At 42.4% G+C, this 19,154-nt stretch overlaps 1 protein-coding gene across 3 annotated transcripts in view; it reads left to right on the top strand.

Moving 5' to 3' along the window:
• The first annotated feature begins 5,364 nt into the window (after window positions 1-5,364).
• Window positions 5,365-19,154, top strand: part of RNF145 (ring finger protein 145) — a 44,543-nt gene continuing 30,753 nt past the window's right edge. Inside the window, exons 1-2 of one of the 3 annotated variants that reach the window (XM_059483715.1) lie at window positions 5,365-5,584; window positions 14,566-14,779. In XM_059483715.1, coding sequence (XP_059339698.1) covers window positions 14,596-14,779 — 184 coding nt within the window. In that variant the 5' untranslated portion in view covers window positions 5,365-5,584; window positions 14,566-14,595. Of the gene's footprint in view, window positions 5,585-5,735; window positions 5,884-6,080; window positions 6,264-14,565; window positions 14,780-19,154 lie in introns of those variants that run through there. The other 2 variants (XM_059483717.1, XM_059483716.1) reach the window with 2 other exon arrangements.

Below are 19,154 nucleotides of genomic sequence, written 5' to 3'. Positions count from 1 at the left end.
GCTCATAACCCAGTCACCAAGGGTTTGCTTTTTGCTTGAATGACACACAGTTGTCCTCTGCACAGAGGCAGCATGTTACAATAGTGCTGGAAAGCTTCCAAAGCTGCAACTGGTAATTAAAGTCACACCCTGTCATGAAAATATGCACCCTCCGGGCCTGCTTAAAATTTAGGTTGCAAAAATGACATCCAGTGTGATCATCTCTGTATTTTCAATTTTGTTAAAAACATATTTTGTTCTTTTCTGGTTGCCCTTTAGGAAGCTCTCTTGAAAATGATGCAGTAGGATTTTGGGTTTGGTTTTGTTTTTTGTTTGAGGAGTGATATGAAAAAAGTATAAGAATGCATATTTAATTTCTGGTCTGATGCTGGTGTTTTGGTATCCTCAAAAGATGCTCTGATCCTGACAAGATTCACGTGGTGCAGATAAATACATCATTTTATTTAGCTGTGAAACACATGGTGGTGCTCAATCCTAATGTTGCTAAATGCAAAGTGGTAATTTGACTAAAACCATGTAATTACAATTCAAAGACCAAACAGCACAATCTCTATACTGAGGAAAGTGTTTCATGGTGGGGCTCTCTGGGTTTGCACTGTGGTAAATTAGCAGGGCAAGGAGGAAAGAAGAGCAGTGGGAAAATTTGAAAGCAAATGCACGTTCCCTTTCACCTTGATGTGCACTGCTACATCCTGGGATGCTCCAGGGTGAAATAAAAGAAGTGGCTGCGTGTCAGATTGATGCCTGCTGGCTCCCTTCCCGTGCCTCGTGTTCACATCACGCATTTCTGATCCTTTTGTGCAATAAGTACTGAAGCCCAGGAGCTCACTCCTAAATTGCTGTTCGTGCTGCATAAAAGAGAGCAAAATTCCCACTAGCAGCTCTGGCAGATGCTGGGTAAGAGTCCTTTGAAATAAATTGTCATTTAAAGCTGAAAACTGTGGAAACCTCAAAAGGTTGCTTTGAGAATTAAGAGATTAGATCACATCTCTCTGATAAGAAGGTGTTGGAAAGCAAAGGGTGATGACATTCCAGGGCTGAGAGGTGCTAAATATTTGTTTATTCAGTGACTTTAATGGGGGCGAGTCAGTGCAGATGTTAATGTGCTGCAGACTGTGAAGGGGCCAACAGCACAGATTTCAAGATCTTAAAAGTTTTATTTTCTTTTTGGTTCAGAAAACTCACTTGAATATGCACCAGCCTTTCTATACCACTTCTAAACTGTACCCATGTTTGGAAAAAATTTAAAGCAGAGTCCATATTCTCCACTAAGAATAGAATAATCCTTAAAATACATTTTTGATACCAGTGTATTTTATTCTCAGTCTGTTTTATGCTTTTTGCTTTTCCCCTAATGCCTCCTTTTATGATATCCTATGGTACTTTATTGCTTTTTCTCAGTGCCCTTTCTCTGGTTTAAACTTTGTTCTGAGCAGGTGATAAAGGCAGTGATGTCTGAGAATGTCAAACTCTGCAAGTCTGATACCATCCAAGTGTTTGCAGCCTCCTGCCCTGCTGATCACCAGTGCCTGCAGCAGAGCAGGCAGGGGGCTGTGCTGGGCACTGCCATCCCTGTGCCCCAGAAATGCAGCATTTGAGGGCTCCCTGTGATTTTGAGTCACTGCCACCCCGGGCACAACTCTGAGTGCTGCATTGCCAGAGTTCAGGGATGCTTCAGGAGCTGCCAGGAGACTCAGAAATGTCTCCAGTTTGAAGTGAAGCACATTTTCTGGTTATTACTAATACAGTCTCTGTCTCAGCTGCTTTATCATTAAAGGGGAAGTTAGAATATTATTTATGTAGTTTCCTTACAGGAGGTTTTTCAGGATTATTTAGTGAATGCTGGCACTGCGAGATGATATAAATACCAGAGGCTTGTTTCTTTGTACCATATGATTTTCCACCTCCTGAATGCAACTGTTATTCTTCTGCCACTATTCAGCCCAATGATTTTTATTTTATTTACTTCAATTCTTTGTATTCTAGATTATGCCCCACTGGCAAGGGATCTTGGGAAGGAACTGTGATGCTTTTGTTCACTGGACAAAACCTGATTCATCCCTTTCCTTACATCACCACACAGCTCTCCAGCTTCCCCACACAGAGATTGCTCTGGCTTTCCTTTAGGTATGTTGAAAATCACAGCAGCTGCTGATGTGTTTGGAGTCAGCACTGTCCAGCGTTATGAGAGGGGTAAAGATACATTTGATCAAAGGAGAGATTTAATTATAGTGATACTGCAGGAATGGCTTCCTGAAAAGAGTAAAAACAAATAGCAAATTGAGAAACCAGCTGAATTCTGCTCTGAAAAGCAGCAGGAATGAGAGGGAAAATTAGGAGATGATGAGAAGCTAAGTGATGGTGAGAAATTTAGGAAATAGGGTCACAGATAGTGAAAACCAGGAATTTTTGAGATGAGATTCTAGAGTGAGAGTAGTTAAATCAGAGATAGATGCACTGACTCTGTTGCCATTGCCCAGTAATGCTCCCAAGTTCTCTTTCTGGATATGGGTTTCTGCAGGAATTAAACTTTAATTAAAGCATATTTGTTCCTTTGTTTACTGAATGGGATAAAATTGCAAGAAGGGAACACAAAGGCTTTGGGGACTGGCTGCCGCCAGTATTATACATGAGATACCAAATTAGCTTTCACAGGCAATCTTAATTTTTGCATTAGTTAACTTTTTGTCTAACAACCTACTCATTAAGACATTCCTTTGCTTTTGCATATGTATGTATGAATATTTTTTGAAACAATGGTTTATAAAAAGCTTCAAATGAAACTGCCTGTGTTATTGTCCACCTTATGCATGCAGTGTCCTTCCACGTCAGCATATTTTGCTGCTCTTTGAGAATTCTTATGAGGGATTTTCTTTGTAAGCAGTTTGGGGTGCTGGCATGTGTCCATCTGCATGGACAAATTAAGCTTCCACATTTTCTGAACTCTGAGAAAGTCTTTTCAAAGTTTTAATGAGATGTCACCATAGCGGTGCCCTTCAGTCCTCAGTTGCTGATCACTGAAATTCTGGAATCCAAAGGCCTTTGTTGATAATGAGAGATGAATAATCATTGAGTTCAGAATTCTCAGCCACCCAGTGTCAGATGCAGAAGCTTTCAAAATTCTGGAGAAATTAAGCAGAAGGTTGAGGTGCTTTTAAAAAGCCATGCCTGACAAGACAGTAGTAATGCCACAAACCTGATCTTCTCATTAGAAAACCTTTGTTTTTGTGAAGTAACACATTTCCAGAATTAAATGCTGAGAGAGGACAGAAGGAAATAAATGTGGGGTTCATTTCCTATTGTTTGCTTGCAAACTGAAGTGAGAACTCTACAATACTTTCATTATACAGTTACTTCTAAAATAATAATAGATATTTCCACTCCAACTTCTATAAATACCTGTTGTTTTCTGCAGCTGTGAAACATGTATTTGCCTCTCTCTGCTGCTTGCTGTCTTCTCTCCCAGCAGCACTGCAGAGGTAGGACTTAGAGATCACCCCAACCTCAGTCAGCACTGAACCAAGCCCACAAAGAATAGACAAGAAGTGACTCATGATTTTTTTCCCATGTATGGCATGAGTAGACAAGCAGCCCCTAGAAATGGAGCTGAAATTCTTATGCCTTATATGACAGCTGGTTTATATTCCCTGTGATAAGAAGTGGGGTACTGGCAAGTGTGGAGCAGGATGCAGTTTTGAGTGGGCTGAGCCAGAAGAATGGGGTGGCTGGAGCCTGGCGAAGCTTTTCCCATGTTCTCTGCAGAAATCCAGGGTTTGGAGCAGTGTTTACCCCAGGTACGAGAAAAGGATTAGGTGACAGGGGCATGGTTAATAAACAGATATGTAAAACAAGAGTGCAATCACTGGGGACACTGAGCAGGTCAGAGAAGCCCTGTGCAGGAGAGGCTCACTGAACCTCCTAAGCCTGACCAGAGCACAGAGTGATAATGAGTAATAACCACACGTGGGTGTCCTTTGTTTGGCTGGGTCTGCAGCTTTGTTATTTCTAAATTAAATTTAGGAACCCTTGCAAAAACCGATAGATTCGAAATAAACATTTTGCAATACAAAACCTGCTGGTTTTATTTAAATTGTATTAAGATCTGCAGCTTATAAAAAATGGTGGTGAGCTGTTCCATGGTACCTGCAGAGGTTTGGGAGACTCCTGTCAGTTGTGCCATTTGATCTCCTGCCTGCTGCATTCTGCAGTGACTGGAGTTAGGAGAAGACTGGCCCAGGGTGAACACCAAATGCACCATCTGAGGATGGATGTGTTCAAGCTATCCTTCTCCTGGAGTTTAGAAAACTTTTAAGTACTCAGACAAAGTAATTTTGCAAAGCACAATTCAAACAGACACCCAAACCCTTATTTAAATATCTCTGCTTCACAGAATTAAAGACGCTGTGTTGAGGTATTGTTAATACCTAGGTCTGTGAATGCTCCAGTTCATTAGAGATGGAAGGAAAAAAGCAATTATTAAGTTGGCCAGCCCAACCCTTGTGAACTACAGGATTTTCCAGTTCAGTGTATTCCCTCATTCCTCACCACAGCAAAGTGGGTTTTTTTTTTCATGTTCCAGACAATGTGGCTTTGTATTTTTTTTTTTAACATTAAGGTAAAAAACATTACTCCTTTTGTGTCATAATTTTTTCCGTAGCATTTCAGAATGTGTTCTAGGGCTTGGCCATGCAACCCTGACAGGATGAGTAAATATTGGTGAGACTTATCTGTGAGCTGAAAAGTATGAAACTGTGTGCTGGGCTGGGCTGTGTGGGAGCAGCCCCTGGGCCGGGTCTCCAGCTGAAAAATGACAGTGCAATAATACAGCAAATCTGGTGCTTTTCTGGTTGGACTCACAGCAAAGGTGACGGGAGGCTCTGCAGTCCAACACTGGAAAAAACCGAGTCAACCTTAGTATTTAAAAGTAATACAGCATTTTGTGTTCCACAAGGCCACTAAGGAGTATTATTAAAATAGCAGGGCTGCCTTTTAAACATCTGCTCAGACACCACCTGAAATTTTGCTGACCGACTTTTCTGAGTCATTTCCCAGACTCGCAGCTGCCCTGGCGAGTCCGCACGTCCCGAGAGGACCCAAATCCCTGCGCTCCCACAGGAATTTAAACCCCAGCCTCCGCCTTTCAGGGATGTGGGCGGGCGAGAGGGTCCCGGCTTTATGGACAGAACCCGTTTAGGGCGGGGAGCGCTCCTCAGCCCAAATCCCGGCTCTTTTCCCCCAAAACCCCGCTCCGCTCCCTCCGCCCCCGCCCCGAACCTGCCCGGGGGGGAGCGGAGGAGCCTCTCCGCGGGCGGGGCGTGCGCATGCGCGGAGAGGGGCGGCGCGCGCGCGCAGGCAGCGGGGCCATGGCCGCCCGTCCGCGGGGCCGCGGGGAGTCGGCGGCGCCCTGAGGCGGCGCGGCGCGGCCATGGTGCCTCGAGGAGCCGCTCTGCCGCCGGGCACCGAACCGCCGCCGCCGTCGGCGTGAGAAGCGCGGAGCCACCGCCGCGCCACCGGGGAGCAGGAGCGAGAGGAGGAGAAAGAGCAGGAGGAGGAGGAGGCGGCGGCGGCGACCCCGCGGGTTCAGGTGATTCCCGCACGCGCCGCCTCAGGCGCGCGCGCGCGCGCCCCCGCGGCGCCCCCCGCCCGCCACTCCCGCGCCCCCTCCGCGCCCCCTCCGCGCCCCCGCTTCTCCCGCGCGTGTCCGCGCCGGTGCCGGGGCTCCCTCCCCGGCCTTCCCTGCGCGCAGCCCCCCTCCGGCTCCTCCCCGCCCTCCGCCCCCCTTCCCCTCCCCGCTCCCCTCCTCCGCCGGCGCCGGGAGCCGCCGGGGTTACTGGAGTTCAGCGGGGCCGGGCAGGATGCGCGGGGCTGCTCGCGGCGCCGGCGGTGAGCGCGGGAGTTGCGCCGGGCGGGGAAGGAGTGTCCTGTCGGGGAGAGGGGTAAGGGGGCCGCGGTTCGCATGCCCGTGCTGGAGCCGGGGGTGAGTGCGGGCTCCCGCAGCCCTGACACAGCTTGGGCGGAGGGCTGCGGTGCTGCCCGCCCTGCCTGGGCTCGGGCTGTGCCCGCAGCCGGCTGAGCATCCCCCGGGCCGGCTGAGACACGGAGCGGAGCCGGGCACCTCTCCTGGAGACGGGCCCTGGAGCATATGGTCATGCTTATGTAAGGAGCAGCCTGCCCGTGGCGTGGAGAACAGGGCTCTTTGCATCTTCCCTACTTATGTCATGTCAGTCGGTTTTATGAGACCTTCTGTAGCCCTATAAAATAAGGTTTGTGATGAGAATTTTCATTTTTCTTCTGTGCTCGGGAGTAGTTCTGTGTACCAAGAATACTTGTGACAGATGGAGCTCTTAGAGGGATGCTTACCTTCTGGTTGTGCTGCCTTTTTGGGGGTGTGTGTGGGACCCGGTGCATAAATAATGTAATTGGGGGAATAAAGTGGAAAAAAAAGTGAATTCTTTTTGTGCGTGATGCCGCAAGTATCAGCAAATGAAGGAGAATGTTAGAAGCTATGGGTGAAATATACCAAAGAAAAGTGAGGTTTGTGTAATATGACTCATAAATATTAGGCATTTGTGATCTCATTCAGAATACTTTTCTTTTGAAATCTGTAGGTGTTGCGGTATTCATTTCTTCTGCAGCTTTTAGTACACGAGTTTCTGTTAACTTGTGTTTCAGACTTGGATACTTTCACATATATTTCAGTTAGGGTTTGTCTGTGCTTGTAGTGTGTCTGTAAAGATAAAACTTGGGAGGAGAAGAAGGAAATAATTCTTTTTGTGGGGTAAATGAAGATAGATTTAAAAATAGAAAAAATACTTTGGTTAGGTGGGCGCTCTAAGCTGACTTCGGTTTTTCTGTAAGCTTGGCTTTTTTTTGTTGGTTATCTTAGGTGGGGGCCTGTGCATGAGAAACTGTATCTTTTTTTTGTTTCTGGTTAGCTTTAGTAACTAATAATCAGCTCTGGTTTTCGAGTCATAATATCACTCGTGTTTAATTAATTGCTGAACTCATTTGCATTAGGAAATGGTTGTCTTTGCGACCACCATTACACAGAAGGTTCATCAGCAATCTTACAGAGCAATATAAAACTACTGCTCATCCAGAACAAGAATTCGCCTTGTTTACATCAGCCTTGAGGAGCTGCTGATGTTAGAGCCATTTGATTCTGACCGAGACATGAACTGAGTCGGTTCCTTGGAAGAAATGCTGGGGAATTCCTTCCTTTGGGAGAGAGGATGGGCAGAGATCGGTTTCTCGGTCCGGTTCGGCAGCCGGAGCCCTTGGTGCAGAGGCAGAAAGGAGCATCGCGCCCGTGAGCTCTGAGCCATGGGTGTGTCCTGCAAAACTCCGTGAGCTGCTTGGTGCTTGGTGTTGGGCTCACACAAACCTTCTCCGAGCTGTTTGCTAAACTTGGGTCGGTTTCCTCCTCTTCAAACAGTGCAGATGGCTCCTCTTCCCCTCCTCGGGAACCCGTGTGGTGCTTTACTCTTCCGAGCCCATTTTTAGCTCAAATACACCTGGCAGTGTTTGCTGTGGTTAGTGGACAGTTCACCATCGCTTTGCTTTTTAAGTGTGCATTCAAGGCCAGTCCTTCATTGCGATTCAGGCATCTGTACCTGTTTCCCTGCCCTTCCAGCAACTCTCATTTCAGAGGCCCTGCTGCTCTGTAATTAGCAGCATTCTTGGGAGGAGCACTCACAAGTGGGTACTTCATCTTGAGGAGCTTTTCTGGAAGAATTCTTTGGTTGCGTATCTTGAGTTTGAGCTTATTTTAAAGGGAACTTTGCTGGGTATTTCCACTGTGTGTTTGATATTTCTGTCAAGCGAGTCTGGTGCTGCAGGAAGCTGAGCTGCCTGTTTCACAGGCCTCGAAGCTTTATTTACATGATTCCAAAAACAGATAAGGCAGCAGCAGCAATGGAAACTTTATCAGTGCTGACCTAGAGAAATCTTGAAAGTCTTATTTTCTATTTTAACTTCTTCCCAGTCTGGTAGCTAGTTATTGTCATTGCAGGTTCTAAACATAGGCTGTGTCTGAAATGGCTAAAAACTGCCTGGGCAACTGTGGAGGATGAAATATATTTCATCCCGTTGTGTGGCTTCATCCTGGTAACACGTTTGGGTTGCAGGGTTTTTGTGAGCTTTGCCTGTGGCTGGTGTTCCTGGGATCCAGCTCTCTGGGGTGGGATGTCACTGCATCATCTCGGGCTCTCATTAATGCTCCCTGTGCAGCTCCTCTGGGTATTCTCTCCTCTGCAGAGGCGCTTTGGGATTGCTGCCCAGATTTTCTCAGAATGTGCTGATACAAATGTGGTTAGGCAGGCTTGTAGGTGTGGGCTTGCAAACACGGGCTGTGATGGCAAAAAAACTGCTGAATAACTGGTTAATAAACCAAACCTTGAACTGGTGAGAAACCGGGGAGCCAGAAAGGGCCTTGGAGCAGTTTGGTTTGTTGAGTCAACCTAGATTTTCTTCTGAAGATTTTAATTAAAGATATTATTAATTATATTTTAATTTTAATGAATTAGCTTGCTGTCTTTCAGGTGCTCAGCTAAGCTGTGATCTCAAAACCACGCAGCCCCTCTTAGTGTGACTGGATTTGAACTGATCATGTGCAGGCAGGGTGTGGATCCCAGAGGAATGCACAGAAGGAAGGATTTTGCTGCATACCTGGTGGATTTGTTAACCTTTGTTAACACATGTTAGTCCCCGAGTTCAGTTCCTTTGTCTTACCCGCTCATTATGAAAAATAAAAGCCACAGGATGTTTTACAGGCTACCAATAAATAATATAATGCACTTGCTATATAATTGAGAGTGGGCTGAAACTGTTAATAGTGTATAATGTACTTGAGAAATAAATCTTTAAGGAAAACTTAATCGTCACAGCTCTGTGATATGTATCTTCATTTCGTAGATTGCTTTTCTTTCCCCTCATATAAAATATGCTAGAATTAATGAAAGTTGGGAATGTAGATTATTTTTTTATTCTTTGCAATTAACCTTCCGTAGTTGCTTTTGTCCATTTTTAATATGCCTGTAATGTGAATTCATGTTCACTGAAGTCCCTGTGAACAGAGAAGAGTTTGACCTAATTTATTTTGCAGTAACATTTGCTTTTGCAAAACACGTGCTATATTTGTTTGGAATGGTTAACCTCAGCTGTGCCACAGTTCACAACTGAATGAGTCTTGGATGAGTAGGAATGTAGGAATTACTGTGTTTTCCAGGTAGAAATACCAGTTCTTCAGGCACACCATTGCAGCAGTTGTACAGCAATCCATATTGTTAGACCAGATGGGGGAAAAAGGGGAAAAAAATAAGGAGAAAGAGAAAATAAGGAGAAAAAAAAAAATGTTGTTTGTTCTTGCTAACTGCTTACACAGCAAGATCAAGCTGTCTGTTTGCTGACTGACTCTCTAAACCTATAAATGGAAGGCTGAATAGTCTCTGGTTATTATTTGGAATTGCTGAACACCTGCAGGGATCCAGGGTGAGCATTACTGGGAGCAGTGACTGGGTGCCAGTGCTGGTGTTGCTGAGCACGTCTGCAGTGTTCCAGGGCTTTGTTCCTGCTCCTGGATCTCGCTGGATCTGTCCTCCTCAGCAGAAACCATTGATTGCTGTCCTTGTTAGCCAGTTTCAATTGTATGGGAGCAAGGCAGCCTTTTCCTCTCCTTGGCACTGTCTGCGAGGGAGAGAGCCCTTCTGATTGGTGACTCACGTACTCTCACTTCTAGGTTTGTTTTTGTTTCTCTACACAATCACACAGGGAGATTCTTTTCTAAGTGCATATTTGATAAACCTTTTAGTCCTGTTCCTTCCCTTTGCTTCCCTTTGTTCTCTCCCTCCCAAACTGATGATAGAAGGATCTGAGTCTTTGAAGAATGGGATTCTTCTGTAATTCAAATTCTTTTTGCACCTCAGACCAGGACAGGTGTAAAGAAGGGAGTGAGTGGGTAGAACCCAGCTGATGGGTCTAATTTTGGTTGTTGGACTGTGACACTGAACTTTTTTCTACAGCTACAGATTGGAGTTGTATGTTTTGTATTTTGTTTGGGTTTATTTTTTAAATTTTTTTTTTTCCTTTTCAAAGCCTGTCTAGCCAAGTTTACCTCAAAAGAAAACAAAAGGTTTTCCTGGTGATATTTTTAGTTTCAGAATCTATTACTGAAAATTAATCTAACTAAACTACAGACCAGAATCCGCTTGTTAACGGATGTATCCAGAGTAACTGGAGTTTCATGGATGTGAGAAACAGAAGGTGAAATTCTCTCTTTTGGATTTTAGTCAATCTTGCCAAGTATTTTAGGTTGTGATGCTGTAGCAGAATGAGCATCTTGTTCACAGATGTGAGGTGAATGTTGCAGGATCAAGTCTGGTTTTGAGGTTCTGATTTGACTGGAATTACTTTCTGTGGTGATTATTGGTGGCAATAGGCTTGGAATAACTTACATTTGCAGGTATTCCAGTTTCTTTCTGTAACTATTTAGTAACTTTATGATTAATGCTTTCCTAAATGTACAAACTTTTCTCTGTTAATGTAATTTTGTACCTGTTTGGATAAATGAGTGTGGATTTTTCCTGGCCCTTGTGCTGCTTTATCAGGGCATATTTTCTGCCTGTGATGTGATGGATTTATATTTATGTTGGTGCAGAAGCAACAGTTACACTGGTTTAAGTGGCAGAATTCACAGCTTCAGCTGAAATGGCAAAATTTTTTTGTGATAAAACTTCAGAAAAAAAATTCTGTGAAAGGAAAAATGTGTGTTATCTTTGAGAGGGTATGTGCTGTGTGATCACACTCAAGATGGTCTGTTCTGCTGAGGGAATGAGCTGGGACAACTTGAAGGAGTTTTTTCCTTTTTTCTTTTAATTGATTTTTGCCAATTCTACTGTTTTCTTTAAGGCTAACCAGGAATATGCTATTGACAAAATGGGTGTGCCAGGGGAGGGAGGGATTTTTGAAATATAATTGTTATGAACCAAAAATGAACACTCCATGTTCCTTGAACAATCAGTTATAAAGGGAGTTTTTTAAAAGGTTGTTTTGGCCAAATAGCACAGCTTAAGATCTGAAATCTGAAGTTCTTGGTCTTGGCTTTTGCTGGAATTGAGTTAATTTTGGTAACTGGTGCAGTGCTGTGTTTTGGATTTAGTACAAGACTAATGTTGATGGCACACCAATGGTTTATTTGGTGCCAGGCAGTGCCTGCTCTAAATCAAGGACTGTTCAGTTTCCTGTGCTCTGACAGTGAGCAGGTGCACAAGGAGCTGGGGGAACTGGGCAAAGGGAAATTCCACAGCACAGAACCTCATGGCCAGAGTATGAACGGGGGGAATTGGCTGGGAGACACCGACTGCTGCTCAGGGACTGGATGGGCACTGGTCAGTGTGTGGTGAGCAACTGCATTGTGGCACTGGTTTCTCTTGGGTTTTAGTCCTCTCTTTTTCTGTTCTTTTTTTGGTTATTATCTGCTATTCACCGCAGTTACTATCATTGTCACTATTCTGTCATTATTTTATTTATTGAAGTGTTCTTATTTCAACCCAAGGTTTTTGCCCTTTTTTTCCAATTCTCTCCATCCCACTGGGAGGGGTGATGGTGATCAAGTGGCTGTGTGATATTAATTCCCAGCAGGAGTTAAACCGTGGCAGTCTTCCTGAGATTGTTCCTTTTCTTACTCTAATTTGGAACAGGGAGATGTTTGAAATCATGGGAAAAAATTTTGAAACACAAACAAGTGGCTCCCCAGTCCATGTTTTGGCCTTGTACAACAAGTGACCTATTTTTTTTTTTCCTAACGTCTGAACATCCAGCAACTCCTGTCATCATCATTTATCTAAAGGTTTTAGAGGTTTAACGTTGTGGTTGTTTTTTTGTTTGTTTTTACACCAATCAAAATAATGTATTGTGAGAGCTCTTTACAATATAATGAGCTTAGAGCAATGGACTTTGCTTGTCTCTATTTCGTTCTGTTAGAACTTGGCAGCCATTACAACTGAGCCTTTATTCAACACATCCGCATTTCTAGTGGAGTTAATTTTAAAGGGTTTCTTCTTAGTATTGGGGTTTTTTTGTCGCTCAGGCACAGAAGATGCTGTGCAGTTGCAGTGGCTGCTCCTCAGCACTTCCGTTGTGACATGATGTGGTTTTCAAAGTTTGTGTTGCTTTTGTTTCGGCAGCATTTGAAATTGAATTATTCTTTTAGATAATCTAAATGTTGCCCTTTTTTATCTGCTGTATCTCAAGTATGAGTGCATGAATTTGGGAGGCAGAATTTTTCAGCTTAATTTGGATGTGCTGATCCTCAAGTTAACTTTCAGTATTAAGTTGTCCATGTAATTCTCTTTTTGGAGTAATTAAGGAAAGTGAAAGCTCATGTGAAAGTTACCTTCTTGTCATGCATCTTTGGTTGTTGTTGACTGAAAAAGGTTTGACAGTTTTTAGAATGTAATTTGATATCAGGCACTTGTTGTCACTTTACGTGGATATTTTTATGACAGATTGAAAACCTGTCAGTCCCTGCTCATCCCTATCCCTACATCCTGATCTACTTAGAAAAGGAACCTAGTAAAAAATGGGGAGGCAGCCTAATTTCTGAGTTTTGATAAAATTTATGAACTTAACAAACCCATAGATTTTTCATAATTCTGGGACATGTAAAATATTTTGATGTGAATTACATAAACTTGTAATTTTTTGTAACTCCCTGTATCCAACTTTGTAACTCCCAACTTCTGTTTGTACAATACCATCCCTTTAAACTCAGTCTTTTATTCACAAAAAATGTTGAATGCTCTGATTCTGTAGTAGCTGCTTGGGTGGTAGTTTTGTAAATAATCTAAATATTTGTAATCTTCTGGCTGACCTTTTAATTTGTGTTGGGCAGCTCTGTGAAATGCTGGTGTTGTGTGGGGTGCCCGATGTGGTTGGGAGGCACTTCCTGCGTGAGGGGAAGGATGTGCTCCCCTTGGGGTTTGTAGAGCTCTGTAAAAAGTGCCAGCATTTACATAACTTGAGAAATCAGACTGTGGGCTAGACAATGGCAGGCAACAGCCCTGCAACCTGTGGTTTATTGAGCCACATCTCAGTTTTGATCTGTCCTGACTTCTTGAGCTAAATTAATTTTATGTCATCGTGGCTTGAGAGGTGTGACATGAACAGTTTGCAATGTCATCCAGGCCATGGCAACACAAATCAAACCTCACACCAGGCTTGTAAGTGAGAGGTCTTGGGGGTTTTTTTTGGTTATTTGGGCTGGGTTTTTTTCTTAATGTACATTTGCATGGTTTCACTTCATGCTGGACTGCCGTGCTGGCTTGAGGTATAGAACTTGCACAGCTACAAAAGCTTTTATAACTCAGACAGGGACAATATGAATAAAGTCCTGTAAAATTTTATTTAAAAGTGTAATTCAAGTGCAGGTTTTCCATATCTTTGCTCAGGCTGCAGTTCTTTCCAGTTGTCCCCCTAATAATTGGTATTGGGAGCCTTTTAAGTCTGACCTTATGGGGGGCTGATTGTGCTGCAGATGATTTTACTTTGAGTGGCTTCTTGTGGATAAAAACTTGCTGGATCATCTCCATCTTCAAGTGCACTTCCCTAATGCAGTCTGGGGTGAATCGTGTTCAAGGGATGGGCAGGTAAATGGTAAAACCAGCACATTTCATTTAGGAACAACTGCCAGTCTTAGCTGACAGGATGTCAAACTGGTCCTTTTACTCTTTAAAATTATTTTGTTGGTGACTTTTGAGATGCTGTTGTGGACCAGCTTTTTTTTTTAAAAAAATGCCCTTTTTTCTTCTGCATCATCCATCTTACGTGATGGCAAACTCCAAATTTAAATTACCTTTTAGTATTCAGGAGTGAGGATATGGTCATTTGTTTGTATGATTCTTTGTGAGTTACATAGAAATGAATAGAATTAGTTGCATTGTTGGTCCCAATCTTCAAAACACACAGCCCTCAAATTATATAAATAGATAAATTTGTAGAGGTTAACGAAGGCTGCAAATGATTTTTTAAGGCTTTTTGGTATTTGAAAATTACTTATTGCAATTTGCATTGAGGAAGTGAATCCAAAATATTTACAGACCTGCCTTAATGGGTGATTATTTAATTTGAGAGACACAGAAATAGTGCTAAGCTAGATGGATGGAGTGTCTGAATTTTATTGGTGTTTGGTTTCTAAAGCATAGAGTGTTGCATTCTGATGCTGTTCATGTAAATGTTTATGTAGTACCTACCACACTGGGGGGTTTCAGTGAGATCTCAGCTGCTAAATGGGTGTAAATAAGAGCTGTCCACACCCCCTTAGAGCATTTTCATGCCATTAACTTGCCCTCCCCCCATTTTACAGTGTCACCATGGAAAAAACTGCTAGCAAATTGACCTTTATATAGCCAAAATAGAAGCAGTCCTGTGTGGATTTGAGTTTAACTCAGTTGATTTATTCAGCCGTTTGTGGCCACACAGGAAGCCCCATTCACAGGATCACAAAGCCTAATGGCTGTTTGTACAGTGGGATTGATCTGATTACTCTTCTCTCTCTTGTGCTATTTGCAGTCTGCTGCCAATTCACAGAAAGGGAAGAGAATGGCTGCAAAGGAGAAGTTGGAGGCAGTGTTAAACGTGGCCCTAAGGGTCCCCAGCATCATGCTGTTGGATGTCTTGTACAGATGGGATGTCAGCTCATTCTTCCAGCAGATCCAAAGAAGTAGCCTGCACAACAACCCTCTCTTCCAGTACAAGTACTTGGCCCTTAATATGCATTATGTGGGTAAGTATAGATCTATTCAAGAGAAAATACTACTCTACTAAATACCTTTTGGCTTGCTACAAGAATTTTAAGAATTTAGTAACAGCATGTTAATATATTGATTACAGAGAATAACATGACAATGCATTCATTACAGTCCTGCCTAAGGGACAGTTTATGTTAGCAGCAAAGAAATCTTACCCAGGGTTTTTACTGATTGTTGTTATTTAGCTTTTACAAGTAGCTGTGAAACGCTGTGCAGACAAGAAGTATAAAAACTTAACATTAAACAAGAGGCTAGAGAAAATGTGGCCTGGTTTGGACTGACCACAGCACTAGAAATTTAGTTTTCTCTGCTGCACCATTCTGGCTCTTCAGTTTACACCCTTATGAACCATCTCTGTGCTGTGAGTGGATCCAAGCAGGTAACCAGCCCTTGTGTTGCAGATAAATGGACAAAATTACTAACTCAGGCAGCTGAGGTGTTAACCTTGGCCTGCAAGTCCAGCTCTGGAATGCCAGATGTCTGTTTCTGGGAGATGAAAGGATTGGTGTGCTGGGACCTGCTCTCCAGGTGAGAGTGTGATTCATCTGCACATGGGGTGAATTAGGGACTGGATTTGGGCAGCTGAGGTTGATCTCTGGCAAGCATCTGCCTGAGCACTGCCTGCCTTGGAGAGAAAGGGCTAGCATATAATTTAACCACTCTGGAGTGTTTCTTCCTTCTAGATGGTTTTGGAAGATAAAGATGCTCTGCAGTCAGCTGAAGGAAACACACTTTACTTAAGCAGTTAGGAAACTGTGGGCTTTTGAAGGAGCATGTCCTGACTTTAATCCTGACTGTGTAAGTGCTGGCATGAGGCTTCCCTTTTTTTGTGATGCTTGTTGTCTGGAAACCATTTACTGCACTAAAAGTGTGTGCAGCTTTCTTTGTTATGGCTCCACTGTCCTCGTGCTGGGATGACAGTGTACTTACAGTACAAAACATTGGTGTCACAGTTCCCTTTTCCTCTGTCTGTGGGAGAGGACAGCTCTGTTTGGAGCTGGTGAATGTGACACAGGTGAATGTGACACAGGACTGTGGTGGCCTGTACCTGCATACAGCTGTCTTTCTCTTGCATTTGTGTGCACACACAAAGCTTTTAATGATCACTGTATCAGATCAGCTTCTAATGCAGAATTAAAAGCTGTGCAGTAGGTTTTCAAGATGGCAGTGGGTAATTTCCAGCTCTGACAAAGCCCCTCTTAATAGGCATTTAATAATCTTTTCCTTGTTAAAGTATGTTGAGATACACCAATAAAAAACACTACAGAGAGAATGAGTATTGTTACCAAAGAATTTCCCATCTGGTTGCTATTTTTGTACCAAACCAGGGAAATCTGACTTTTTGCTCCTTCTACAAGGGGTACTTTTGTCCTGGTGAACAATCACTCAGCAGTTCTTTTACTTCTTGCTTTTATGACATTGAATGTATGCACTTCTGTTTCTCTAGCTGGTGGTTGCTGAACAAGAAGAGCTTCTAAATTGTCAAACAAGGTGCTTGTTTTAAAAGATTTTCAGACAATTTTTAGTGACAAAACTTTTCACATAAAGTTGCTGTGTTTCATTTCCTTGGTTGTTGGGGATTTAAGCTGTGTCAGGGTAAAGCTGGGCTAAATCAATTTACATGCCTCCATGGCATTTTATATAGATTTAGTTGCACTGCTTTAGAGTATAACATTAATTAAGATGATGTATCAAAATATATAAATTGGATTTGTAGGGAAAACAAAGTACTTTTCCACCAGTTTGGAGAATTGAGCTTCTTTGAAGATACATTTGAGGAAATTAATGCCAGCATAGAATTTAAACAACAATTCACCGTGGATGTGTTTCAACATACTAATCTGCTTTATTTAGGAAAAAGAAAAATCCTCTGTTCATATTTTCAGTTAGGAAACACTATCAGCAAATGCAGTGGCAGCTTTGCAGTATCAAACAATCACTGAATTTCTTCTACAAGCCAGTATCTTGTAGTGCTATATATAGTGCTATGTAAGTGCTTCCAGCAGCTGAGGAAATTGGGTGCATCTATCTCAGGGAGATGCTCAAGGAACAATTTGATTAGAGAGCCCTAAAAATTAATAAACTCTTCCAATCTTTATATAGTGAACCTTTTCCTGGAACTAAGGAGACAGAATTGGAAATTTGTTCAGAACTGGGGGTTACCAGGAGTCTTTTCTATTTAAATGTAACAAGTGAAATGATGTGTGCTCCTGTGTGATTCCCATTCCAGTTAACAGTACTGTGAGTATAATAAAAGCTTCTGAAATGTACTTTGTTCTTTTAAACAACTTTTCCTTTTCATATCTTTCCATAAAACAGCTCTTATCTGCTTGAGCAAAGGAAAATACTCAGTCCTGATAACCACTCAACCACAAGTTCACCTGCATGAAATTCAACTAAATATGCACAGAGCAGTGCAAACAACAGAGATAAATTTCTGGTTAGAATTGGTGAAACCTCTGTGTAGGGTAGATTAGCACTTCTGCCAGACTTCTCCATTTTCTTCTGCACTGGAGTCTAGCTGTGAGAAAACAGACACTTCTTTTTGTGTTCTTTTGGTGGAGAAGGTGGAAAAAAGTTGAAACCACGTAATTTCCTCCTGTGAAGAAGGGCAAAGCAACGCTGTTTGTGCCAAGTGGTAAATACTCTGAGCTAGATGGAAAGAGTCATGAGCTTAACCTATAATCAGAGTCAGGCTTGGAATTTAAGTCACTGTCATGGGTGAGGCACAGAATTGCACAAAATACAGGGTTTTCTTACTCAAGAGTAAAAATAGAGCAGTTTTCTGTCTTAAACTGTATTCTTTGTTATTACAAAAAAATAAAAAGAAATTCTTAGGAAAAAAAAAGGTGTTTGAATATTTGGAATAGGTGGGAGATGTGTCATCTTTCACAAGCCTGTTTGTAATGACAGTTTCTTGAACTGCATGGTTAATACTTTAATCTCTTGGTCACATCACTTGCTAGGTGCAAGCTGCTTGTTATGAATGCTGCTTTTATGAGGGGGGCTTGAGGGAGGAGAAACCTGCTGGACTTCCTGCCCTTTGTGCTGATTGCACCCTTGGTCTGCCCACTTCTCTTTAAGCTCTTGTGCTTTACGTAGATCTTTTATTTAGATTTCTTTTTTTGTGTTGCCTTTTTAGGGGCGAGATACTCTACTCTGGTACAAACACTGTAAGAAGTGCCAAGTGAAGCTTCAGTGTGAGAAGAAATGAGTTGTTTCAGTACAGAAACAAATTCCCTAAAATTGCAAGAGAGGATGCATGACTTAAATGTGTAAATACAGTTAATGCATACAAAGATGAGGTCCTACTTAGGATCAGCATCTCTGGCTTTGCTGCCTCATGTCTTCTGTCTTTCTCCTGCAGCAGCACTTGGATAAATGGCTAGTAGAACTATTTTCTGAGTGTTACTATTTAATTTTAAACTATAGCTATTTTTAATCAAGTGCAATTTGATGACATGGACTTGGTCTTTATTTCTTAAAATAATCACTTGTTACATCTTCTCATTCTCTTCTTGGATAAAATACAGTGTGTGCTGCAGTTGGTAGGACACAGGAGGAGGTAGAGAGTGTGCCATGCTCAAAATCCAGCACAGCCTTTTTTATTTTCTGACTCAGGACTGAAGATTCCTTTACTGCTCCCTAAACGTTGTAGGTTTTCCCTAAGCAGCTTTCTCAGCATATGGGTATTTTCAGGTAGCTTTTCTGTATAAAGCTGATGTCTCTTTTTTGGAAACCCACATTGCTACTTTTTTTTTTTTTTTTTTTTTTTTTTAAAAGGAGCCACTAGCAGCCTTTTTGAAAGGAAGTGCTTGAAATTTTTGATTCTGAATACCAGTCTCATGACAGCATTGCAGCTTCTCTTAGTGATTTATAAAGAGTCTCCTAATCATATGGCAGAACCAGAATCAAAAGTCCATTTTATTTGTTCAGACAATACTGCAAATCTCTGTAAAGAACTCAATTTCTTGGATTATTTATACTTAAAGTGCCCAGTCTGTTATGCATTTAAAAATTGAAGAAACAGCTGTTGATGGCAGTACCCCAGTAATGAATAAATTGTTTTGTTGGCATTATTTTCACTGAGATGTGCAGATGTTGATAACAGGATTTCTGATCTCTGTTTATAGTTGTTCTGAGCCATGACTGAGTAAATGCCAATTTCCATATGTGCAAGCATGTTTAGATGTGTGCTTTCTCAGTTTGAACTAATTTTCTGGCATTTTCTGGAGGACAGGTATATGAAAGTATATCTTTTAAAAATCTTGCCTTGAGATGGATGATTTAGACATTGACAATTTATGAAATCTCTGTGTAAATTGCAGTGTAACCAGTCTGGTGGTTGGT

Source organism: Ammospiza nelsoni, chromosome 16 (assembly GCF_027579445.1).
Source record: "Ammospiza nelsoni isolate bAmmNel1 chromosome 16, bAmmNel1.pri, whole genome shotgun sequence".
Lineage (NCBI taxonomy): Eukaryota > Metazoa > Chordata > Aves > Passeriformes > Passerellidae > Ammospiza > Ammospiza nelsoni.
This window is presented reverse-complemented; position numbering and strand designations above follow the sequence as displayed.